At 39.2% G+C, this 18,291-nt stretch overlaps 1 protein-coding gene across 1 annotated transcript in view; it reads right to left on the bottom strand.

Moving 5' to 3' along the window:
• Positions 1 to 2,557: 2,557 nt before the first annotated feature.
• Positions 2,558 to 18,291, bottom strand: part of LPIN2 (lipin 2) — a 35,227-nt gene continuing 19,493 nt past the window's right edge. The window contains exons 8-20 of the mRNA XM_033154981.1: positions 18,148 to 18,247; positions 15,528 to 15,715; positions 14,241 to 14,334; positions 13,883 to 13,952; positions 13,118 to 13,207; positions 11,790 to 11,869; positions 10,613 to 10,754; positions 8,948 to 9,096; positions 8,252 to 8,338; positions 6,340 to 6,492; positions 5,224 to 5,338; positions 4,888 to 4,991; positions 2,558 to 4,501 (exon numbers count right to left, since the gene is read on the bottom strand). Coding sequence (XP_033010872.1) covers positions 4,357 to 4,501; positions 4,888 to 4,991; positions 5,224 to 5,338; positions 6,340 to 6,492; positions 8,252 to 8,338; positions 8,948 to 9,096; positions 10,613 to 10,754; positions 11,790 to 11,869; positions 13,118 to 13,207; positions 13,883 to 13,952; positions 14,241 to 14,334; positions 15,528 to 15,715; positions 18,148 to 18,247 — 1,517 coding nt within the window. The 3' untranslated portion in view covers positions 2,558 to 4,356. The remainder of the gene's footprint in view (positions 4,502 to 4,887; positions 4,992 to 5,223; positions 5,339 to 6,339; positions 6,493 to 8,251; positions 8,339 to 8,947; positions 9,097 to 10,612; positions 10,755 to 11,789; positions 11,870 to 13,117; positions 13,208 to 13,882; positions 13,953 to 14,240; positions 14,335 to 15,527; positions 15,716 to 18,147; positions 18,248 to 18,291) is intronic.

Raw genomic sequence — 18,291 nt, 5'->3', positions numbered from 1 at the left:
CTTGTAAATCATGTTGTCATCCCCATATTTTAGATAGGGGGAATGGAGCCCAAGGCCACACAGTAAATTCAGGAAAAAGGTGATATTTGAACTACTATGCTAGGAGTAAGAGATTCACACAGAATTAGGTTCTTGTAAGTATCTGATGTCATAAAAGCCACTTTCACTTGATACTGCTTTAATGTCCTGAAAGCTTTCATCTGGGAAAAGTGGAAGTTGAGAACAGACATAATACAACATGGTCTAAATAGCACTTATGTGTTTGTTTTTGCAGAAGACTATATACTAAAAAGCAAAGACACCCAGCCAAATAGGCCACCCTCCTTTTTCTGTAGTTGGTAATCTAATGGTGTTAGGAATACTTACTTCCTGCAGCCAAGGAAAGAACATCCCTCATGAGGCTTATGAAATTTCTCTTCTTGTCTTGTCTCTTGAGGTCTCAGAAACAATTCTTTATTTCAAAGCCCCTTGAGCATTGTTTCTGGGCAACATAAAGCAAATTTCCTCCTGAAAGTGCTATAAGTAGGTTATGACTGGAGTTTCTTTATCGCAGATAGTGCAGATACAGTTTTGTGTACTGTAGTCTTAGTCCTGTTTTGTTCCAGAATTAAAGGGGGAGTTAATCTACTCATACTTAATAGAAGACTGCTGCTCTTCTGTGAGAATGGCCAGGAGCCCTTCAGTAAACAATGGGTCATGCCTTTACTGAAGGTCTCCCTCATGACTCCAGAAGAGGCAGTCACAGTAAAAATCTAGTGCTTTATTGTATTTGGCAGAAATTTTGCCCCAACCCTCAATTGCATTTAGCCACCATGGAGGAGGCTCGCCAGCCCCAGTTCTGCAGCAAAAAAGTAACTTTTATGGAAATTGCATTTCTCAAATACACATCACTTCTATGGTAACCCAAAGCCTTTTCAGCCTACTTTCAGGTAGAGTCCAAAATGAACTTAACTACAGGCTTTTTCATCTGACTGTCTCATCCGTGTTTATTCTCCTCTACACCCAAGGTAACTTTTTCCTATATTGTACTGAATGGAATTTCTGTGATTAGGCTGCAGGCCGTTCTGAGCGCCACAGGGAATAATTTCAAATGTATAAAGATAACACATGTAGTGAGGTTTTATTGTAAATTTTATTAACACAGCACAGTGGACATTTTTTTCCTAACAGACCAGTCTTTACAAAAAACAAAACAAAACACTGTACTGGAATGTTCAATGATTAATAAGTGAATAAAGATATATCAAAGAAAAAACTGGTTATAACACAATTAAATAGAATGTACTGAAGAATTATCTCCAATCTTGCATTCAGAACCAACCACAATGTAGATTCACTCTCTAAAGAAAGTTGTCAAAAGTTTTGCTGATGAAAGCCTTATCGCAAAGGTATCAGTTCTAATATATCTATCTTACATATTAGTTGCTTTAAAGACTTGAGATATCTTGCACTTCAGTTACCAGCCTGCATCACAGTCATATTTGCATAAATTGAATGCATTTAAAAGTTTCCAATGCTGAGCCATGTAATATTTTTTCCAGATAAGGGCACAATTCTTGAAAAAGTATGTTTTTCAAGAATCCCATTTGCCCTGCTTAATAGAGACTATTTTTGCATTTACACACACATACACACATCTTCTCTCCTCCAAATACTAGTCTTAGCACAAGGACACAAGATCTAGAACCTTTACACTGCAATAGAAAACAACTGTTTTCTTGCATAAACAAGCAGAGCTTGCCTTATTTATCCATGCATACTTGCAGGCTTGGATTTCCCAGCTCCTTACTTTACTTGTATTCATTTAATATGACAAATTCCAGGTAAATGAGAGGTGCAGCATAAGCTGTTCAGTACACTTCCAAAGTAAAAGGAAATGCATATTCAAAAACAGCCTTTAAAAGGTTCTTTGTTCATAAACACAAATGTATATCTCTTTCATGGAAAGAACTAAGAAACTTGTGCTGATCTGAAATAGATTTAGTACAAGTGTTGTTTCCCAATACCAGTTCCAAACCATTCATTTCCAGTACAGCAAGGAAACAGATTAAAAATTACCTCTAGCAGATAGCTATATTGGGCAGCATCTACCAATGAGCAGCTCTGGAGTCACTGAGGTAAAATCCAAACTTATTATGTAATGGTCTGCATAGCGCCATTCAAATTGAGACCAAGAGATAGAAAACAATAGTATATCATTTTAAGAAGTGCATATTTTGTTCAAATGAAGGAAGTGTTTGGATCAAGGTGACTCAAGAGTACTCTTCAGCATTAAACATACTAATAAATAGTATGATTTTTGTCTGCCTATCATTACAAAAGGGAATTCTTCCAGAAGTTTTGGAAATTCTTAATATTTAAAAGCAGCACACAGATCTCCACTCCAAACACTGTCAGAATTATTCACTCCAGTTAGCAGTACTGATGCCTTATAAGGAGCAACATAACCTATTAAGATGAACTTAACCAACTATTACTGCAAATGTGAAATAATGTACTGTAGCTCAGAATAAAGAGGGAGAGAAAAAAAGATTAAGAGCATAATGTGAAACAAACATTCAACTAAAATTGAAATTTAATCTAGGATATTTCAAATTTTCAGAGTGCTTTACAGAATACCATATAATATGCAAATGAACAAGTGCTAAATGTTAAAAGTAAATTTTATCCAGTACAGTAGGCTTTTCTTTACTAGAGCTATAACTTGTGCTTCCTTATGTGTGGAGGTTTAGGTATTCTATTACTTTAAGATTATCTGATTGAAAAATAGTTTAAAACCACATGACATTTTACAGCCCAATCACTGTTTAGTTAGGAAAATGTTGGGGGTTGAAATTTCTAAGGTTACATTTACTGTACTGATCTATTTAACTGATCTAATTAGTCTCAAATGTTTTCCCTGTACAAAGTCAAAAGGAGCAAATTACTAGTTGTGAAACTCCTCAATAAGTCTGATAAAGATTTTATTGAGAGCACTACGTCTAGTCCTTAAGCGCTGCTACCATAGTTGACAACGTAAAACCAGCACCGGTAGCAAACCTGCAGATTAAACTTAGTTCATACCTGGCAGAGAATACAGTTTTGGTACGCTTACATGGATACTTTGGGTGACCAGGAAAGCACTAGTCAGCATTTCAGTTCTTAAGGTCTGACCTAGCTTAAAGTTATATGATGATTAAAAAATGTTAACTCTTTCAGTTTGAGTTGGTTTATGGCATACTAAACTAACCTGGCAGGGAGTGGGAATGTTTTTGTTTATAGACATTATAATCAACTATCATTTTTGTGTCAGGTGTTGGATAGAAATAGATGAAAGAATGCAAGACAACTGGCTACTTAAATCAGGACCTCAGTTGCTTTTGGATCCACTGTGGAGCTAACATACTAAATGTCTAAACAGAAGTAACATTTTGTACCTGCCACACACAGTATTTCTCACTTGGATGCCCTTGTCATGTGCCACTTTTCTCAAAACTGAAAAACCCTGATACAGAGTTCTAGAAAGGCATTAATAGTAGTTCCAGTTTTAAAGACTGACTATATACATTACCTTCTTTTATAAAACAAGAATTTATCCCTGAATATTTTCTGAATCTGTTGCTTGCTGATCTGTATAGTACCCATGCCAAGTGCAGTTAAGAGATGTCAGCTGTTTGCAGCAAAGATGTTCTTACTGTTCTTTAGAATTCTAATTTCACATAGCAGCTTAGGAAGCAAAAATTGCTGCAAGTAAGAAAAAGCATCCCAGACAGCCCCAATCACTGTATAGTTGTTGTTTGTTCTTTCTTTCTTTTTTTAAAGGCAACACAACCATGAGTGGGTAATAGAAGTACCATTTCCACTCCAATCCTCAGTTCTTTAAAGGTGTAGCAAAACAGAGTGACCACTACACACAAACGCATGAATTTTAAGATATTTTTAAAGAAATTAATTATCTCAAACAGCATAAGTGCTGATTTAAGTACTAAATATAATTCCTATAGTGGGCCTATTAAATCTCTGCTATCAATTTTACATACTTTTTTCCTCTTTTCCTTTAAGATGATATATCAAGGAGGCTAACATACAAAACATCACACACATCCACTGTGGTTTGTATATATGAAGATGCAAATCTGCAATTAAAATTTCATTTTCTGTCCTCTGTCCTCTGGATGGTCTGCTATTTCAAAGGATTGCTATCTTTCTAATGCCTTAAATCAAACAGTAAGGACATCTTAAAAGAACAAAGAGAGATCAGCCTTGCATTTCATTTGCTTATGCCAAACCTTTGGCGTTTCCTGTATTTAATAAGACACATGGTACCAAAGGATTAAGGAGCCTCTGCAGAAAGAGGTTCTCTGTGATCAGTGCTGTTCAAGCTAAGTCTTCTATGTTCACTTCAGGAAGCTGTACTCTCCAATAGCAGAAGGAGCTGAATTCTGGGCATACAAAAGCAGAGCTCTGTTCTTTATTAAGAAGTGGAAACACATGTTCTACTTGTTCACTCAGTCTGTAATACCTGTATGCAGAAATTAGTTAGAAGGGTTACTCATTATACTTGTTATACAGTGCAATCCTGTACATGCCTATTCAGAAGTAAGCACCACCAAATTCAGTGGGACTTACTCCCAGGTAAACATCTATAGGATTGAAGGCTTAATATAGCCAAGCAGCAGTGCTAAAAATCAATGCTTGTCTAATTCTGGGCATGTTTAATGGGATATAAACCTTACCAGGTTTAATCACCTCCACAACTGATTTCTGCCCATAGTCAAATCATTTAATACACTGGCAGATAGCCATGATTTTAGGCACTTTCCTAAAGTTGCACATACTAGGCAGCATGGTTACCCAAATCAATTCAACAGTTGTTCTTCCCACTGCTTTAAAAAACCCTATACTTACGAAGATTTGTTTCCCTTTGCTTGTTCCTGGATTAGTTCACCCTTTGGGTTGACTGTGAATATTCTGCAGTCTGGAACTCCAACTTGCATGTAGGCATACACATCCTGCAGACAACACAACTACATTTTAGACTGGAGGCCATAATGCCAATTTTTTAAATGGAGAAAATGTCACATTACAAAATTCATATGCATGTACTCATTCCGAAACACACATAGAGATATGTAAAAAATAATCTCAAACTCCTTCCTAAGTTTCAAGAACTATTTGTGCATTTAGCATATTCATGTAAAACAGCAGAAAATTTTAACTAATTGTTGGATGGTGCAGACTTACATTAGGTCTGTTTCCAAAAGCAGCATAGAAAGGTTGTTCACATGGAGAAAATAAGTTCTTGATATCATTTAAACACTCAATTTTGAATTTCTCTGGTTTCTTTTCTATCACTTCCCTGGGGGCAAAACATAAAAAATATATAATCAGATATTTTCTGTAGCCTAAGACAATACCTTAGAAAAATATTGTCCAGGTTCTTAACAAAGTTATAAAGTTTAGGTCTGCTCTTCCTAAAAAGGTCATTTAAACAGATGAAACAAAACAATATATGAAGACAGCTAGGCACTGGTGTAAATCAGTGCAACTACAGCTACTGCCTCCTCCTGAAATGCTGTTGCCATGTGCCAGCTTTTGCCTTGCAATGAAGATGTAAAGACGGTACAGCTTAACATATTCACTTGGAAGAAGGGGCTATAGCTCAGTGGCAGAGCATATGTATGTGGAAGAGCCCAGGTTTAATTATTGGTATTCTCAGTTAAAGAATCTGGATGGTGTTGAAAGAACCTCTGTCTGATTCCCTGGGGAGCTGCTGCTATTCACTCAGAGTACAAAATACTGAGCTAGGTGAACTAATGGTCAGACTCAGTACAAGTCAGCTTCATATGCTCATATTCAGCCACTTACTGTATTCCTGCACAGAGGGGCAGAAAACCCATTATGAACTAGGCTAAACACAGATACAGTCTACAGAAGCTAGTAGCCATTTCTGCAATGTAGTAAAGGGAAGCTCAAAAGCAGCTTTTAAACTCTGCTGCAATGGTGCCCTGACTGCATCATCCCTTCACTTTCTCTGACATAAAGTGAAAAATTGCCACTCACTTCAATAGAATATAGTGACTTTCTTATAAGATCAGACTAAGGTCTAGCAAACAAGGGGTGTTCATCAGTGGACCACTCCAGTTCTATCAAGTATATAGGCTTTTAATACTACAATGTCCCATGTGACTGTATACAAGTGAAATATTTAGAAGTTTCAATTTACGTCCATCACAGATTGTGCTATGATAAAAAGCAAGGTACCATAAATGACAAAAACACTTGTTTCACTCAGCTTCTTAAGTTATATTTCAAAATTCACCCCTTACAAAGATTGTTAGGGTGTTTTTGCTTACATACCTATGAAAAGCAGAGAACAAACTGCTCGGAGACAACATCAAGGGACCCCTGGGCAATATCGTTCCTTTGTCATTAACCCAGTGCAAGTACCCTCTTGTCATGTCTGCCATTCCAATGGCACGAGCAGAGCAGTACAGAAACTTGTAGCCATTCCTAAGAATGAAATTCTAGATTAGGAAGATCTCTCTTGATGTGGTAAACCATTCACACCAAGAAGTCACAGTCAGATCATACTGAATTGAAAAAGACAAGGCAGATATTCATGTTTTATAAAGCATTTAACTTCTAAGCAATTGGAAGGGAGAAGGGTATGTTGACCCAAGGTTACATCAGAAACTAATTTAGTATATAACTATTGTTCAGAAGTTGCTGACAAATAGCCCTCCAGGTGATGCTGGGGGACACCTGGGGGACTACAGGTTAGCCGGTTCTTTCCTTATTTTGAAAGCATCACTTCACACTAGAATATCTGCATTCATTTAAATAGGATATAAGAAACCAAGCACATTTGGCATTTTTTGCTTCTTTCTTTTTCAAAGAGAGGCCTGGAACAATGCGCCAGTGCAGACATCTATATTCCAGGGGTGGGATATTGGAGCCAACTGGCAACCTTCCCTACCACCTGAGGGTCAACTTTGGCACGTGGGTGAGGCGCTGCGATGTCATGTGACCCATTTTCCTTTGTCCACATGATATGAAATCAAACTGGGCAAAGAGGCATGGCTTTACAGGTGGTAATGATCCACTGCAAGCCCTGCTTTCAGCAGGGGACAGGTGTGCATGGAAAATGTAATGGTAAAAGACAAAGTACAAGAAAACAACAACACTTCCAAGTGTATTTAATGTTCTCCACAAAAATGGTTTGAACTGGTTTTGAATCTTTAGATGGTTCCAACTTCTCAAAACTCTGGTTACTGATTCAACTTTTATTCTCTTCCCCACACTCCCTGAAGCATTTAGGCCACAACCCTTACTTGAAAATAAAGTCCACTGTATACACACACATTAAGATTGGGCTGTTTTAAGTCTCCCTCAGTAACAGGTAGACCTTGAAGCTTTTGATGTTGCTGCCATAGGCTTTCACTTTTCCATATCCCCCTTTCTGTGGGTGTTCACTTACTTGCTTGACTTCCACTTACTATTCCATATCCTCCAGCTGGTAGTCTGTCCATAGGGTGTGGCCCCTTGTGCTACTGCTGCTACTTCTCCCACTCCTCCTATATGCGATCTGCTTTACCACTACCACCACAACTCATAGCTACTTCAATATGAACCAGAATCCTAGACTTGAGTCCATCTTTCTGGTACAGCCTTAATCTACTAGAGATGCTAGTAGTATGCTTCCAGGAGCACACAAGTCAACAGAGGTGCCCTCTTTGATACCAGCAGTAGCTGTCACAGGGTGAAGAAGGGATGCACAAAGGAGGAAGTCCATGGGCAGGCTGCTTCTGCCTCCACTACTGGAACATGCAGGTGGCTATGGGAAATGGAAGGCAGAAAATCTGAAGATGGACAATGTCACTGCTGCTGCTCAATCCCACAAATTTCAACAGTAGCAGCCACTTATTGGCATGCCCATTTCTTTTTGGCTGACATGAGAAAAAAGAGGAAGCTGGAACCTTTCCTCTGGAGTCATTTGACTGAAGTTTCCTTTGGTCTTTTTTGTGCACCACAAGCTCTGCTCATGAATGCTAGGGGTTTGCAGCATACTGCAGAAAATAATGATAATGTGCTGAATTGGCCTACATTTGCCTCATGTCACATGTCTAACTTCTGTATTTTAATTCCTCTGTAATTTGAGTTTGAAATGTAACTTCTTAATAGGAAGGCAATGAGAATACAAATGCAGTGGTGCCTCGGGTTACAGACGCTTATTCCTATGTTTCGCAACCCTTACAAGCAAGGTACTTACTCATTAATGGAATGATAGAGCTTTGCAATACCCTGATGTGTCCAGTCTTTGCCAAGCTGTGGTAGGATCTGCCCTAAAGCATCAGACCTAAACCAGGAACGAGGGTTAGAAATAGAAGAGTGTGAATTGATGCTTTCTACATTAGGTATTAAAAGACCCACCAGAGTTTTTCCTCTGCCAATTTTTAAATACTTGCTGAAAACCTTTCTATTCTGCCAAGCCTATGCAGGCAATTTAACAATACATAATTCAACAGTAGTTAACTGGTGCCTGTTTAAAACTTTTTTGTATGTTTTTTATTGTACAGCTTTGTGTTTTATTGATGTAAACCACATTTTATGACACGACAGTGTATAATTATTTCTTTAAACAAATATTCACAACAACTCAAAGCCTACCTCTCTTTAGTCACTATGTCAGCCTTCTCAAACCAGGAGCAGTCCAAATATTTTGGACTACAACTCACATCAGTCCTGGACAGCACAAATATTATGATGGGAGTTGTAGTCCATATCATCTGGAGGTTACCAGGTATCAGAAAGCTGAATTCCTAATTTACTTTTGCCTACTTCTTACCAGGATTTAAGGAAAAGCACTAGTTTTCAGAACCAAGTCACTGAGTAGTGTTCATCAGACACAAACAGATTTTGAACTGGTGCAGTGATTTATTAGAGGTAAAACTACACTACAGCTTACTTGGTTATTGTTCCATCGATATCTGAAATAATTATTTTGTCATTCCAGTTCCACAGATATATTGTCCCCGCACAACGGCAAGTTCCTTGATACTGGGTTGTAATGCTGAACACAACATCATTGGGCCCATCTCTTAGCTTCAGTTTTTCCTTTAAATTAAAGAGACACAGTAATATATTAACCCAAAAGGAAATTATATTTCTCTGCCAAAATATTTTACATTTTAATACTAATGTTAATAAAGACAGGGTGTGGGTGGCGCTGTGGTCTAAAGCACCAACCCTCTTTGGGCTTGCTGATGGTAAGGTTGGCAGTTCAAATTCGCATGATGGGGTGAGCTCCCATTGCTGTGTCCCACCTCCTGCCAACCTAACAATTCAAAAGCATACCAGATTGACTAGATAAATAAGTACCGCTGCAATGGGAAGGTAAATGGCATTTCTGTGCACTCTGACACTCGTCATGGTGTTCCATGCGCCATAAGCAGTTTAGTCATGCTGGACACATGGCCCAGAAAAGCTGCAGACAAATGCCAGCTCCCTTGGCCTGAAAAGTGGAAGTGAGTGCCACATCCCATAGTCAAATTTGATTGACTTAACTGTCCAGGGGTCCTTTACCTTTACTTAATATAAATAGTGCACTGAATTTCATAAATTCTGGATTATTTTTTTAAATGCAGTAGTATATAGAGTAGCTACCATCTCTGCCTACAAATTAGATAAGCCAAATGTAATGAAGAAAGCATGTTACCACTGATCATGTAGTCAGCATACAGGATTGGATACAAGTCTTATATCAGCACAATGTAACAACTGATAGCAAAATTTACCTACTCTAGACTAGATTATGAACCATGGCTCCACACGAAGGTGGATGCAAAGACACTTTCATCCCATTACATGAAATGCATTCATAAACTTGGGGAATGAAGTAAGAGTTCATCTGAATGGCACATCTTACTGAAATCCACATTTAACCAGCCTGTGCATTGTAGACAAGCTTCTGCTGCACTTAAAACTTCCCTCTTTTCTACAGCAGCATTGATAGTTATGTTTGGTGACTGGTAGAAAATATAAAATAGGAAAGCAAATAATAAACCATGAGTGGTAGTCAAGGCCTGTTCTTGGCTTACTACTAGTGGTTTGTCTGGAGAGAAATAAGCTATGAGATTGGATCCAAATGACACAATAAGGCAGGCCATGACTAGGTTTTTTTTTTGGCAGTGCAGCAACAGCAGCAGGAGGAGGATAGGAGTGAAGCATCCACTATGGTTCAATTTATTATGTGATGTGCAAACCAAGCCACTATCCATTGAGAATGGGATAACAGATTCCCCCACCATGAAAATGACACAGTTCAGAAAGAAAAGGACGGAAAAACAATGATTTCATGTTTGTATAATCTGCGATCATCTCTCTCCATGACACAGATCCAAAGAAATCTTAGCAACACTGAGCCACAATTATGGAAATAAGGGAGTGTTCCAGAGCAGGAGGATTTATTTAGGAGTTACAAAAATTGACCTAAACACAAGTTCACAGCATTGGTTCATTAATAACACAGAAACAAATTTCAGCAAGGTGGCCCTTTTCTCTCTCAACCACTCTTGTCCTTTCCCTCCTAACTACTTAAAATCATCAATATGTTTACATAACGACCACTTACAATTTGATCTGAAGACAATCTAAGTGATTTTTTGTAAGATGTAGCATTCCCATGGCTTGGAAGTAAAGCGGAATCTATTTTTAAGGTTTCTTTTAGTTCCTGGGATCCTTCATCATCCGTTGAAGATTCATCACCTGTAGGCCTAAAACAATATAAGCACAGTAAGCAATAAGAAATGTTGCACATTTCACAGATTATTTCAAGAGATCCAAGCATTCTAAAGCACGTTAAGCCATTCTGAGAAGGAGAAGCATTTTCTAGACTGGGTGGGAGAAAACTAGGAAAACCTATCAGGGTTGTGCTTTGTTTTTTAAGCTTAATGGTTTCCCATTTTAGTGACAGAAGAGATGGATTTATGCTACATAAATAAAGGTAAGTATACGGCATGCTGACTATTTCATGCTTACAATGCAAGCAATATAACTATATTTATGAACCTTTAACAAGATATATTCAGTCTCTGATGTATTCAGATCTTTTCAGTTAGCACAGGTATTTTCCCACATCATCAATTCTGACAAAACCTCCCCTTTCTTAACAATTTTAGCTGTTGGAACAATGGGCAGATACAATTTTTCATAGCTACAGGCCATTCCCCCCCCCATTTCACCCTAGTTTTAATGCTTTCCCGTCAATACAGAACATTTTGAAGCTTACAGAGCAGATGGTGCATTTACACAGCATCATAATTTCTTAAACTGGATTCTAGTTTTGTGTAGCATACATATACTCCCTACCAGTCCTAGTCATTTTTTTCTTCTGCATTGATGAAGTATCATAAGAAACTGCTTTATATCAAGTTAGGCCATTGTTTCATCAAAGTCAGAATTGTTTGTGACAAGGGTGTGGAACCTGTGACCTTCGAGATGTTGTTGGACTCCACCTCCCATAATCCCTGACATGCTGACAGGGACTAATGGGAGCTAGACTCCCAACAACATTAGGAGGATCACAGGTTCCCTAGCCCCGGTCCACACTATCAGAAGCTTTCTGGTGTTTGACAGAAGTCTTCCATCCCCACCTAGATATGCCACCAATTGAAACTGGAAACTATTGCATGAAGAACATGTGTTCTGCTTCACTGAGTTAGAGCCCTTCCCAGATGACCCAGTAGCAAATTTCTATTCTGTTCTAGAGGTCAGCTGTTCACTCTAAGCACAACTTATTTAAAACATACCGGTTTTCAACTTGTTCCTTTGTGGCTGTTGATAGGTCACCTTTTGGAGCTTCAGATTTTCCCTCCTTAGCTTCTGGAAGCTAATATATGAAAAGTACATTAAGACTACATCAACATGGGTCATATTTTGCACTTTCACCTGATCCGAAAGAAACACTTGTAGTATCTCTAATTCAAATATCAACCTAGTTGTAAAAAGGTGCAGCAGGACTGAAATATTATTGTTCAAATTATTTGAAGCCTTCTTCACAGGAGTGTTATTTCATTCACCTCATTTTTAAAAGATAACAATTGTTTATTATAAAGTGAGAATGCAGTATTACTCATCTCCTAGCCCAAGATCAGTTCGCAAAAATTACTGAACAGGCTCCCAAATCACTACACAGATAACAAGTTCTAAATTAATTATGGAAAACCTAAGGCTTTGTTGTTTGGCCAGGATAGGTGACATTTTAAAAGGCTTATGCAGTTGGGAAACAAACGAACAAAAGCAGAATAAATGGTATAATTAGATTTCTGTACTAGAGCACCCTCCTTGTAATAGACAATAATTTCTGGTTTTAATGTTGTATGTTTGCTTTAGGTTATTTTGATCAGAGAGGAAATAAAACATATCTTCTTTTAAAAAATCAACAAAGACTGAAGAAATTCAACCATGGGGCCTGTACACAAGGCAGAACTAAATGTTGTAGAAACCAAAATTTGAGCTTCCCTGTGCCCAATAAGATAGAGTACAACTCTATCTATACCCTGAGACCTCCGGGTATAGGGCGGTATATAAATTCAATAAATAAAATAAGTAATTAAAACTATGGATGGAGGGTTTGTCCATTTTGATTTCTCCCAGTTTTGCCAGCCTTAGTTCAGTTCACTCCATTTCAGGTTTCAAATATTCTTTTAAAGTCTACATGAATATTCATATGCACTTCTCCTTAAAGGTAAATGGACCCCTGACCATTAGGTCCAGTCGCGGACGACTCTGGGGTTGTGGTGCTCATCCCGCTTTATTGGCCGAGGGAGCCAGCATACAGCTTCCGGGTCATGTGGCCAGCATGACTAAGCCACTTCTGGCAAACCAGAGCAGCGCACGGAAACTCCGTTTACCTTCCCACCATAGCGGTACCTATTTATCTACTTGCACTTTGACATGCTTTTGAACTGCTAAGTTGGCAGGAGCAGGGACCGAGCAACAGGAGCTCACCCCATCACAGGGATTTGAACTGCCGACCTTCTGATCAGCAGCCCTAGGCTCTGTGGTTTAACCCACAGTGCCACCCATGTCGCACTTCTCCTTATGCACACAGTATTTTTAGTGAGTTTTATTTTACCTGTTTGACCAAGCTGTCCTTCTTACGCCAGAACCACCATCTTCCAGACTTCTTCGGCATTTTATCCTTAATCCAGGATTCAACTGTAGCCTAATAAACATATTAAATCAGTGTACATCTACAAGGTTGCCATCCAGTTCTAACATGTATAATGGTATCTCGTGTGCTTATCCATCACTTGGTTATGCTAAATGTCTGAAATGTTTATGTGCTTCCATCATGACTATGCAGGAATGTACTTAGTTCAGCACAATTAAGTTATGGGAGAGCTGTACTCTCTTCATGGAATTGCTTCTTCCTATGGGAAAAAGGCTACCTCAGAGAACAGCTCACTGCGGCTACCACTGCCTGACCCAAGTTCCATTAAGGCTGTATTGCAGGACACCCTTGGCAAACTAATACCTGCCAATAGTTTCTTATGGAGTGCTCTGACTTAGCAGATGCTGCCCTCCCAGCTCATTAGAAAAAAATCACTGGATTAGGTGGGGACCAAACCACAGTAGCAGAAGTGTTGTACCTTGGAACTTGGAAGCAGCATACTAGTGTTTCTCACACAGCTGTTTGCCAGGCTCATGCTTTTCCCTTCACAAAGCTAGAAGACATCCCAAATACCCAAATTACTATGTTTTGCTTCCCCCATAACTCTGCCATGAGAAGCCTTGGACAAGTAGGGGACAGGGCCTCTGCCACTCTACTCTGCTTCTGTGGCCCAAAACGGATAGCCTAGTTTAATATATTTCTGAGTATTTGCTGGTATTAGATTACCTGTGGCAAGCTCTTATGGAACACCTGCAAGCTGAGGATCATGGGAGCAGCCAATGCCCAATTATAATACCTGTTTATACAGAAAAAAGTTTCTTATTATGGATATTAAAAAATGCACAGCATGATAAATATGCCACATACTCTTTATTGTAAACATAAAACAACCTCATGGCAGCGCTAAAAAAGTTTGGTATAAATTCTACATTATATGCTGCTAACAGGCAAGAATTACTCACAGAAGTTGGGTTTTAAATTTTAAAGAAGGACAATAGAATAGAATGACAGCTACAATACAGATGAACCAGGCAAAATTATTATTAAATAGCATAGGAAAAATAGGAGATTTGAGGAATTTTACCTGTTGTATATTCTTATTACCAAATTAGGATTGTCTATGAGTCCTGGGTTTTCAGCAAATTCATGGTAAGTAATGATATGCTCCATGAATTTTTCTGCAACACAATGACATTTTATCAGATAATTAAAGCACGTTTGTTTCCCCTTATTAGCTTAATCTAGTTGTTCTTGTATAAAAGAATTATGAATTTTTCAAATGGATGCATCTTCATTAAATGAAGGTGTAAAATCCCGATTAAGCATGTGGTTGCCTGATTCTCCACCCCCACTCAAAGCCCCAGATCACTCTGGGTGGATCCAACTCCAGGTGATCAAGGGCTGCTTTGATCTGCTCTGGACAACTGGATCAACCTGGACCTGCAATTTGTCTGGAGCCTGTGTGCAGCCTGATTAAGAGTTCCGTAGAACTCAAAAGCTTGCACACTGTGTTGTGGTCCAACACTGCCATGTCTACTTTATGCAGAATATAGTTATAGATGTGATGGACTAAGAGGAGCTATTGTTACTTGGAAGCAATTTCTGGGGGCATCTCTTACTTTTTACTCATGCTTTGTATATCCATGGGTAACATGTAGAAGAATTCAAAGTTAAGATACTAAGAAGCTAGATGTCAGTGGTTAATCTGCTGCTTTTTAAATGTCAATAAAGCAATTCCAAAGAAGTCCAATGGTCAACTTCTGCTTATTAAAATGGCCATTTGTTTTCTATGTAGCACCATTTGCTTCCAAACTTCCTGACTGCCCTACATGCACATCTACTTAGCACCAGTCCACTGATAACCTTGCTAAAAGTACAAAAGTAAGTCTGGAACACAAGTTTCTTTTAATACTTACTTGCCCAGCTGTCTTGTACTAACAGTGTTAGTGCACAAGTGGAAACCACTTCTGCTAATGCAGACATGGGCCCCTGCTTTTCATTCAACCCTCCATCCAACCCAATGCAGCCTCCTGTGGTTCCACAGAGTTCCCCAACCCTCATATCTCAATCAAACTGAGCAACAATAATGGCAACGGCAAGTTCTTAAAGCACTTCATAGGGTTTTGGAGCTCTCTGCTACATTTCCACAAAACATCCAATAGCAGATATGGCTTGGCATTTGACATATGCTGCATCTCAGCAGGAAATTGCACTCAGGAAGGCAGCTTCCTGCCTTGCTTTAGAAAAACACATGGTGGCACATATGTTATAATTAGATCCTGCACACCGAGATAAGTGCTTCCTATAGGGCAAAGTTATATAAAATACAGACTTCAAGAGTTTATTAAAAATAAGGCTGATTATTACATACCTTTTGATATCTCCCCATTTTCACTAAGACCTCCACAAAGGGATAATGTGACATCAGGCAAGTCCATTGCAGAATCAGACATACACTCTGTACCACTATCTGCAGCAGCACTTCCCACCGATTGTGGAGATTGAGAACCTGACAGCGTGTCAGACTCTAGCCATTGTCTGGTACCTGGATCAGAGTCACTGAAGACAAGAAAAGCAAAACATTTGCATATGATTCGTTGCGCTCACATAGTACCCTTCCTTCTAAAGTAGTCCAGGGCAGGTCACAACATGATAAAATACAATGAATCTCAGAATAAGGAAAACTTCTTATCAAAAAGCAAATTTGTCTGACACAGCAGGCAGCTGTTGGACTTCAGAAACGTATCTGTTTCCCAAAATATAAGGTTTTTATACACAAACATGGATATACTGTATAGTTGATTATCCATAATAAATTTCTGAAAAGTGTTCATAACTTGTTACTGTTGCTATTTTTTAATGTTGATAATGTTGTAAGAATGCAAGAAGCCCATTTGGTGAACTGCTTCCTCCATCAGGGGCCACTGAGATGGCAAGAAAGGCACGGCCACAGCCATTACCTCTTGTTTTTCTCCACCTATTTGATGATCAGAAATGTACATGGAAGCTCCATGGTTAAGTTATGCAGTTCTTGGGCTTTTCCTCCATGAAGCTATCTCAAGTGCCCTCCTTCTCAAGTCAACAATTATCTCTGCCATCTCTGCAGCATGAGCTGCTGCCAGAAAGCCACTTTGCCCCGAGTTAGTTCCAGTTTTGGCAGCGCACAATGAAGTAGGTTTTCTTTTTTTCTTTTTCAACACATGCTGACTTTCTGCAACTGGCTTTTAGCACAATATCAACACAAAATATAGACAAGCATGGCAGTGATGTGTTAAAAATCCAACCAATATGTAACTCGGCATGACCCAGAAATAATCATAAAACCAACCCAGGGTTATGTTAAATAGGCCTGGAGCAAAGTGCAGCCAAAGTACTCTTAGGCAGCCCTCCCTATTGACAGGAAATCACAGGATAACATAAACTGGAGATTATCACTGTAGCATGAACAATGCTCTGTACGTAAATTACATGCTACGTGAGGAAAGGAAAGAGAGACAGAACGGTTACACAGTTTAGGAATGACACATTCTCTGTAAAACACAGATATATCCACACCCACACATCAATTCTATCCATTATAACAGGAGAGAAGCCTCAGGATCAGAGGCCAGATGCATCTCTATCTGGCATCCAAGACTTCTAAGGCCCTGCTCCTCTCCAAGCCACATCCCTCACCCATATCCTAGAGTGCTTTTGCCCTGCTGAATGTGTCCTCTTTTTTGGCTGTATGGAAGATGATGAAAGATGTACATGTGTACTGAATCCCCTGACATGTGGTTGAAATGTAACATATTGTAGAAATTTAAGGGTTATATTCATTGCTCTGCCTGCTTTCCCCCTGGCCCTGCCCAACACTGTAATGTGGCCCCCAGAAGACTACCCACAAGGGAATATGTTCCTTGGACTGAAAAAAGATTCCCCACCCTCTCCCCCAACCAACCAATGGAAAACAACCAACTTACAGCACCTTAAATATTAGAGGACGAGGAGGAGACTTGTGTCACATTTGTGCAGTGTCAGCAGGCAACAGGTGGCAGAATAGGTTCCGCCCTGTCTATCTCCCCCTGGCTGTCCCCACATACTGCAATTTCCCCCTCAATTTCCCTGTGCCTCTGAAGATAATGTAATTTTGATTAATAAAGGTTGCCAGGAGCCTCCAATGCAGTGCCTGCTGCCAGCACTTCCAGATATGGTTGTTGGCTTCTGCTGTGTCCTGGCACGCTGCAAGAGAACCAGTGCTCAGGGACTTCCACCCCACTGCTTTCAGCATACGCAGCATAACAGAAGCTTACAGAAACTCCAGAATGCTGACAGCGGCAGGCTCCTTCCCTATGTCCCAAGCTGGCTGGTGGGCAGTGGGGAGGGGCAAGGCTAGCAGCCAGGCAGGCTGGCTCATGATAGGACTGGCCTGTGGTGGAGAGGTTTGAGGGAAAAGTGAGAGAAAATGCGTTTTTATGTCAAGTTCCTGCTCCGCACTGTGCTCTGTTGACTACAGCACCCACCAGGGCTCTTTTTAAAAAGTCTCAAAAAGTGGTTAAGGGGGCTTGGATTTCAAAGTACAATTGTTAACATGGGAAAATTAAACTAGAAAGGGGCTTGGCAATCACTTCTCCATTATATGTACCTATGGCTGGATTGTAAAAACACTTTTAAAAAAATCCCATTATAGAGCTCTCAATGCAATTTTACACTGACGATTTTACATTGCTCTACAGCACCCTCTGGTGTCACATGTTTATAACGTGTTTATAACGTTTTAACTGACAAGTATAGAGTAGTTCTGTGGGGCTGAGTAAGAGGTGGTGGCAGGGAGCAGATTAAACAAAGTTTTTACAACTATCTTATTTTTAAGACCTTTCTCATATATGCAAAATGGAAAACAAACAGGGGAACAATGACTGATTTAAAGAAACACACATTACTTGCATGTTTTAGTGTGAAATATCTGTGTGTTCTGTCAAATTATCTGTGTGTTGTCAATTAAGAAATACCTTTTGGGAAAATAAAGAGCAGCAACTTCAGGTTCCAAAGCTGTCAGGTCATCCAAATATATGTCATCGGGCCCTTGGTGATGACTTCTCTTATGTATCCCTTTAAAAAAAAAGTATTCATTTAGGACAATTAATTAATGTATT

Source organism: Lacerta agilis, chromosome 7, assembly GCF_009819535.1.
Source record: "Lacerta agilis isolate rLacAgi1 chromosome 7, rLacAgi1.pri, whole genome shotgun sequence".
In the NCBI taxonomy this organism is placed as follows: domain Eukaryota; kingdom Metazoa; phylum Chordata; class Lepidosauria; order Squamata; family Lacertidae; genus Lacerta; species Lacerta agilis.
The sequence above is the reverse complement of the archived record's forward strand: the minus strand, read 5'-3'. Positions and strand labels throughout refer to the sequence as shown.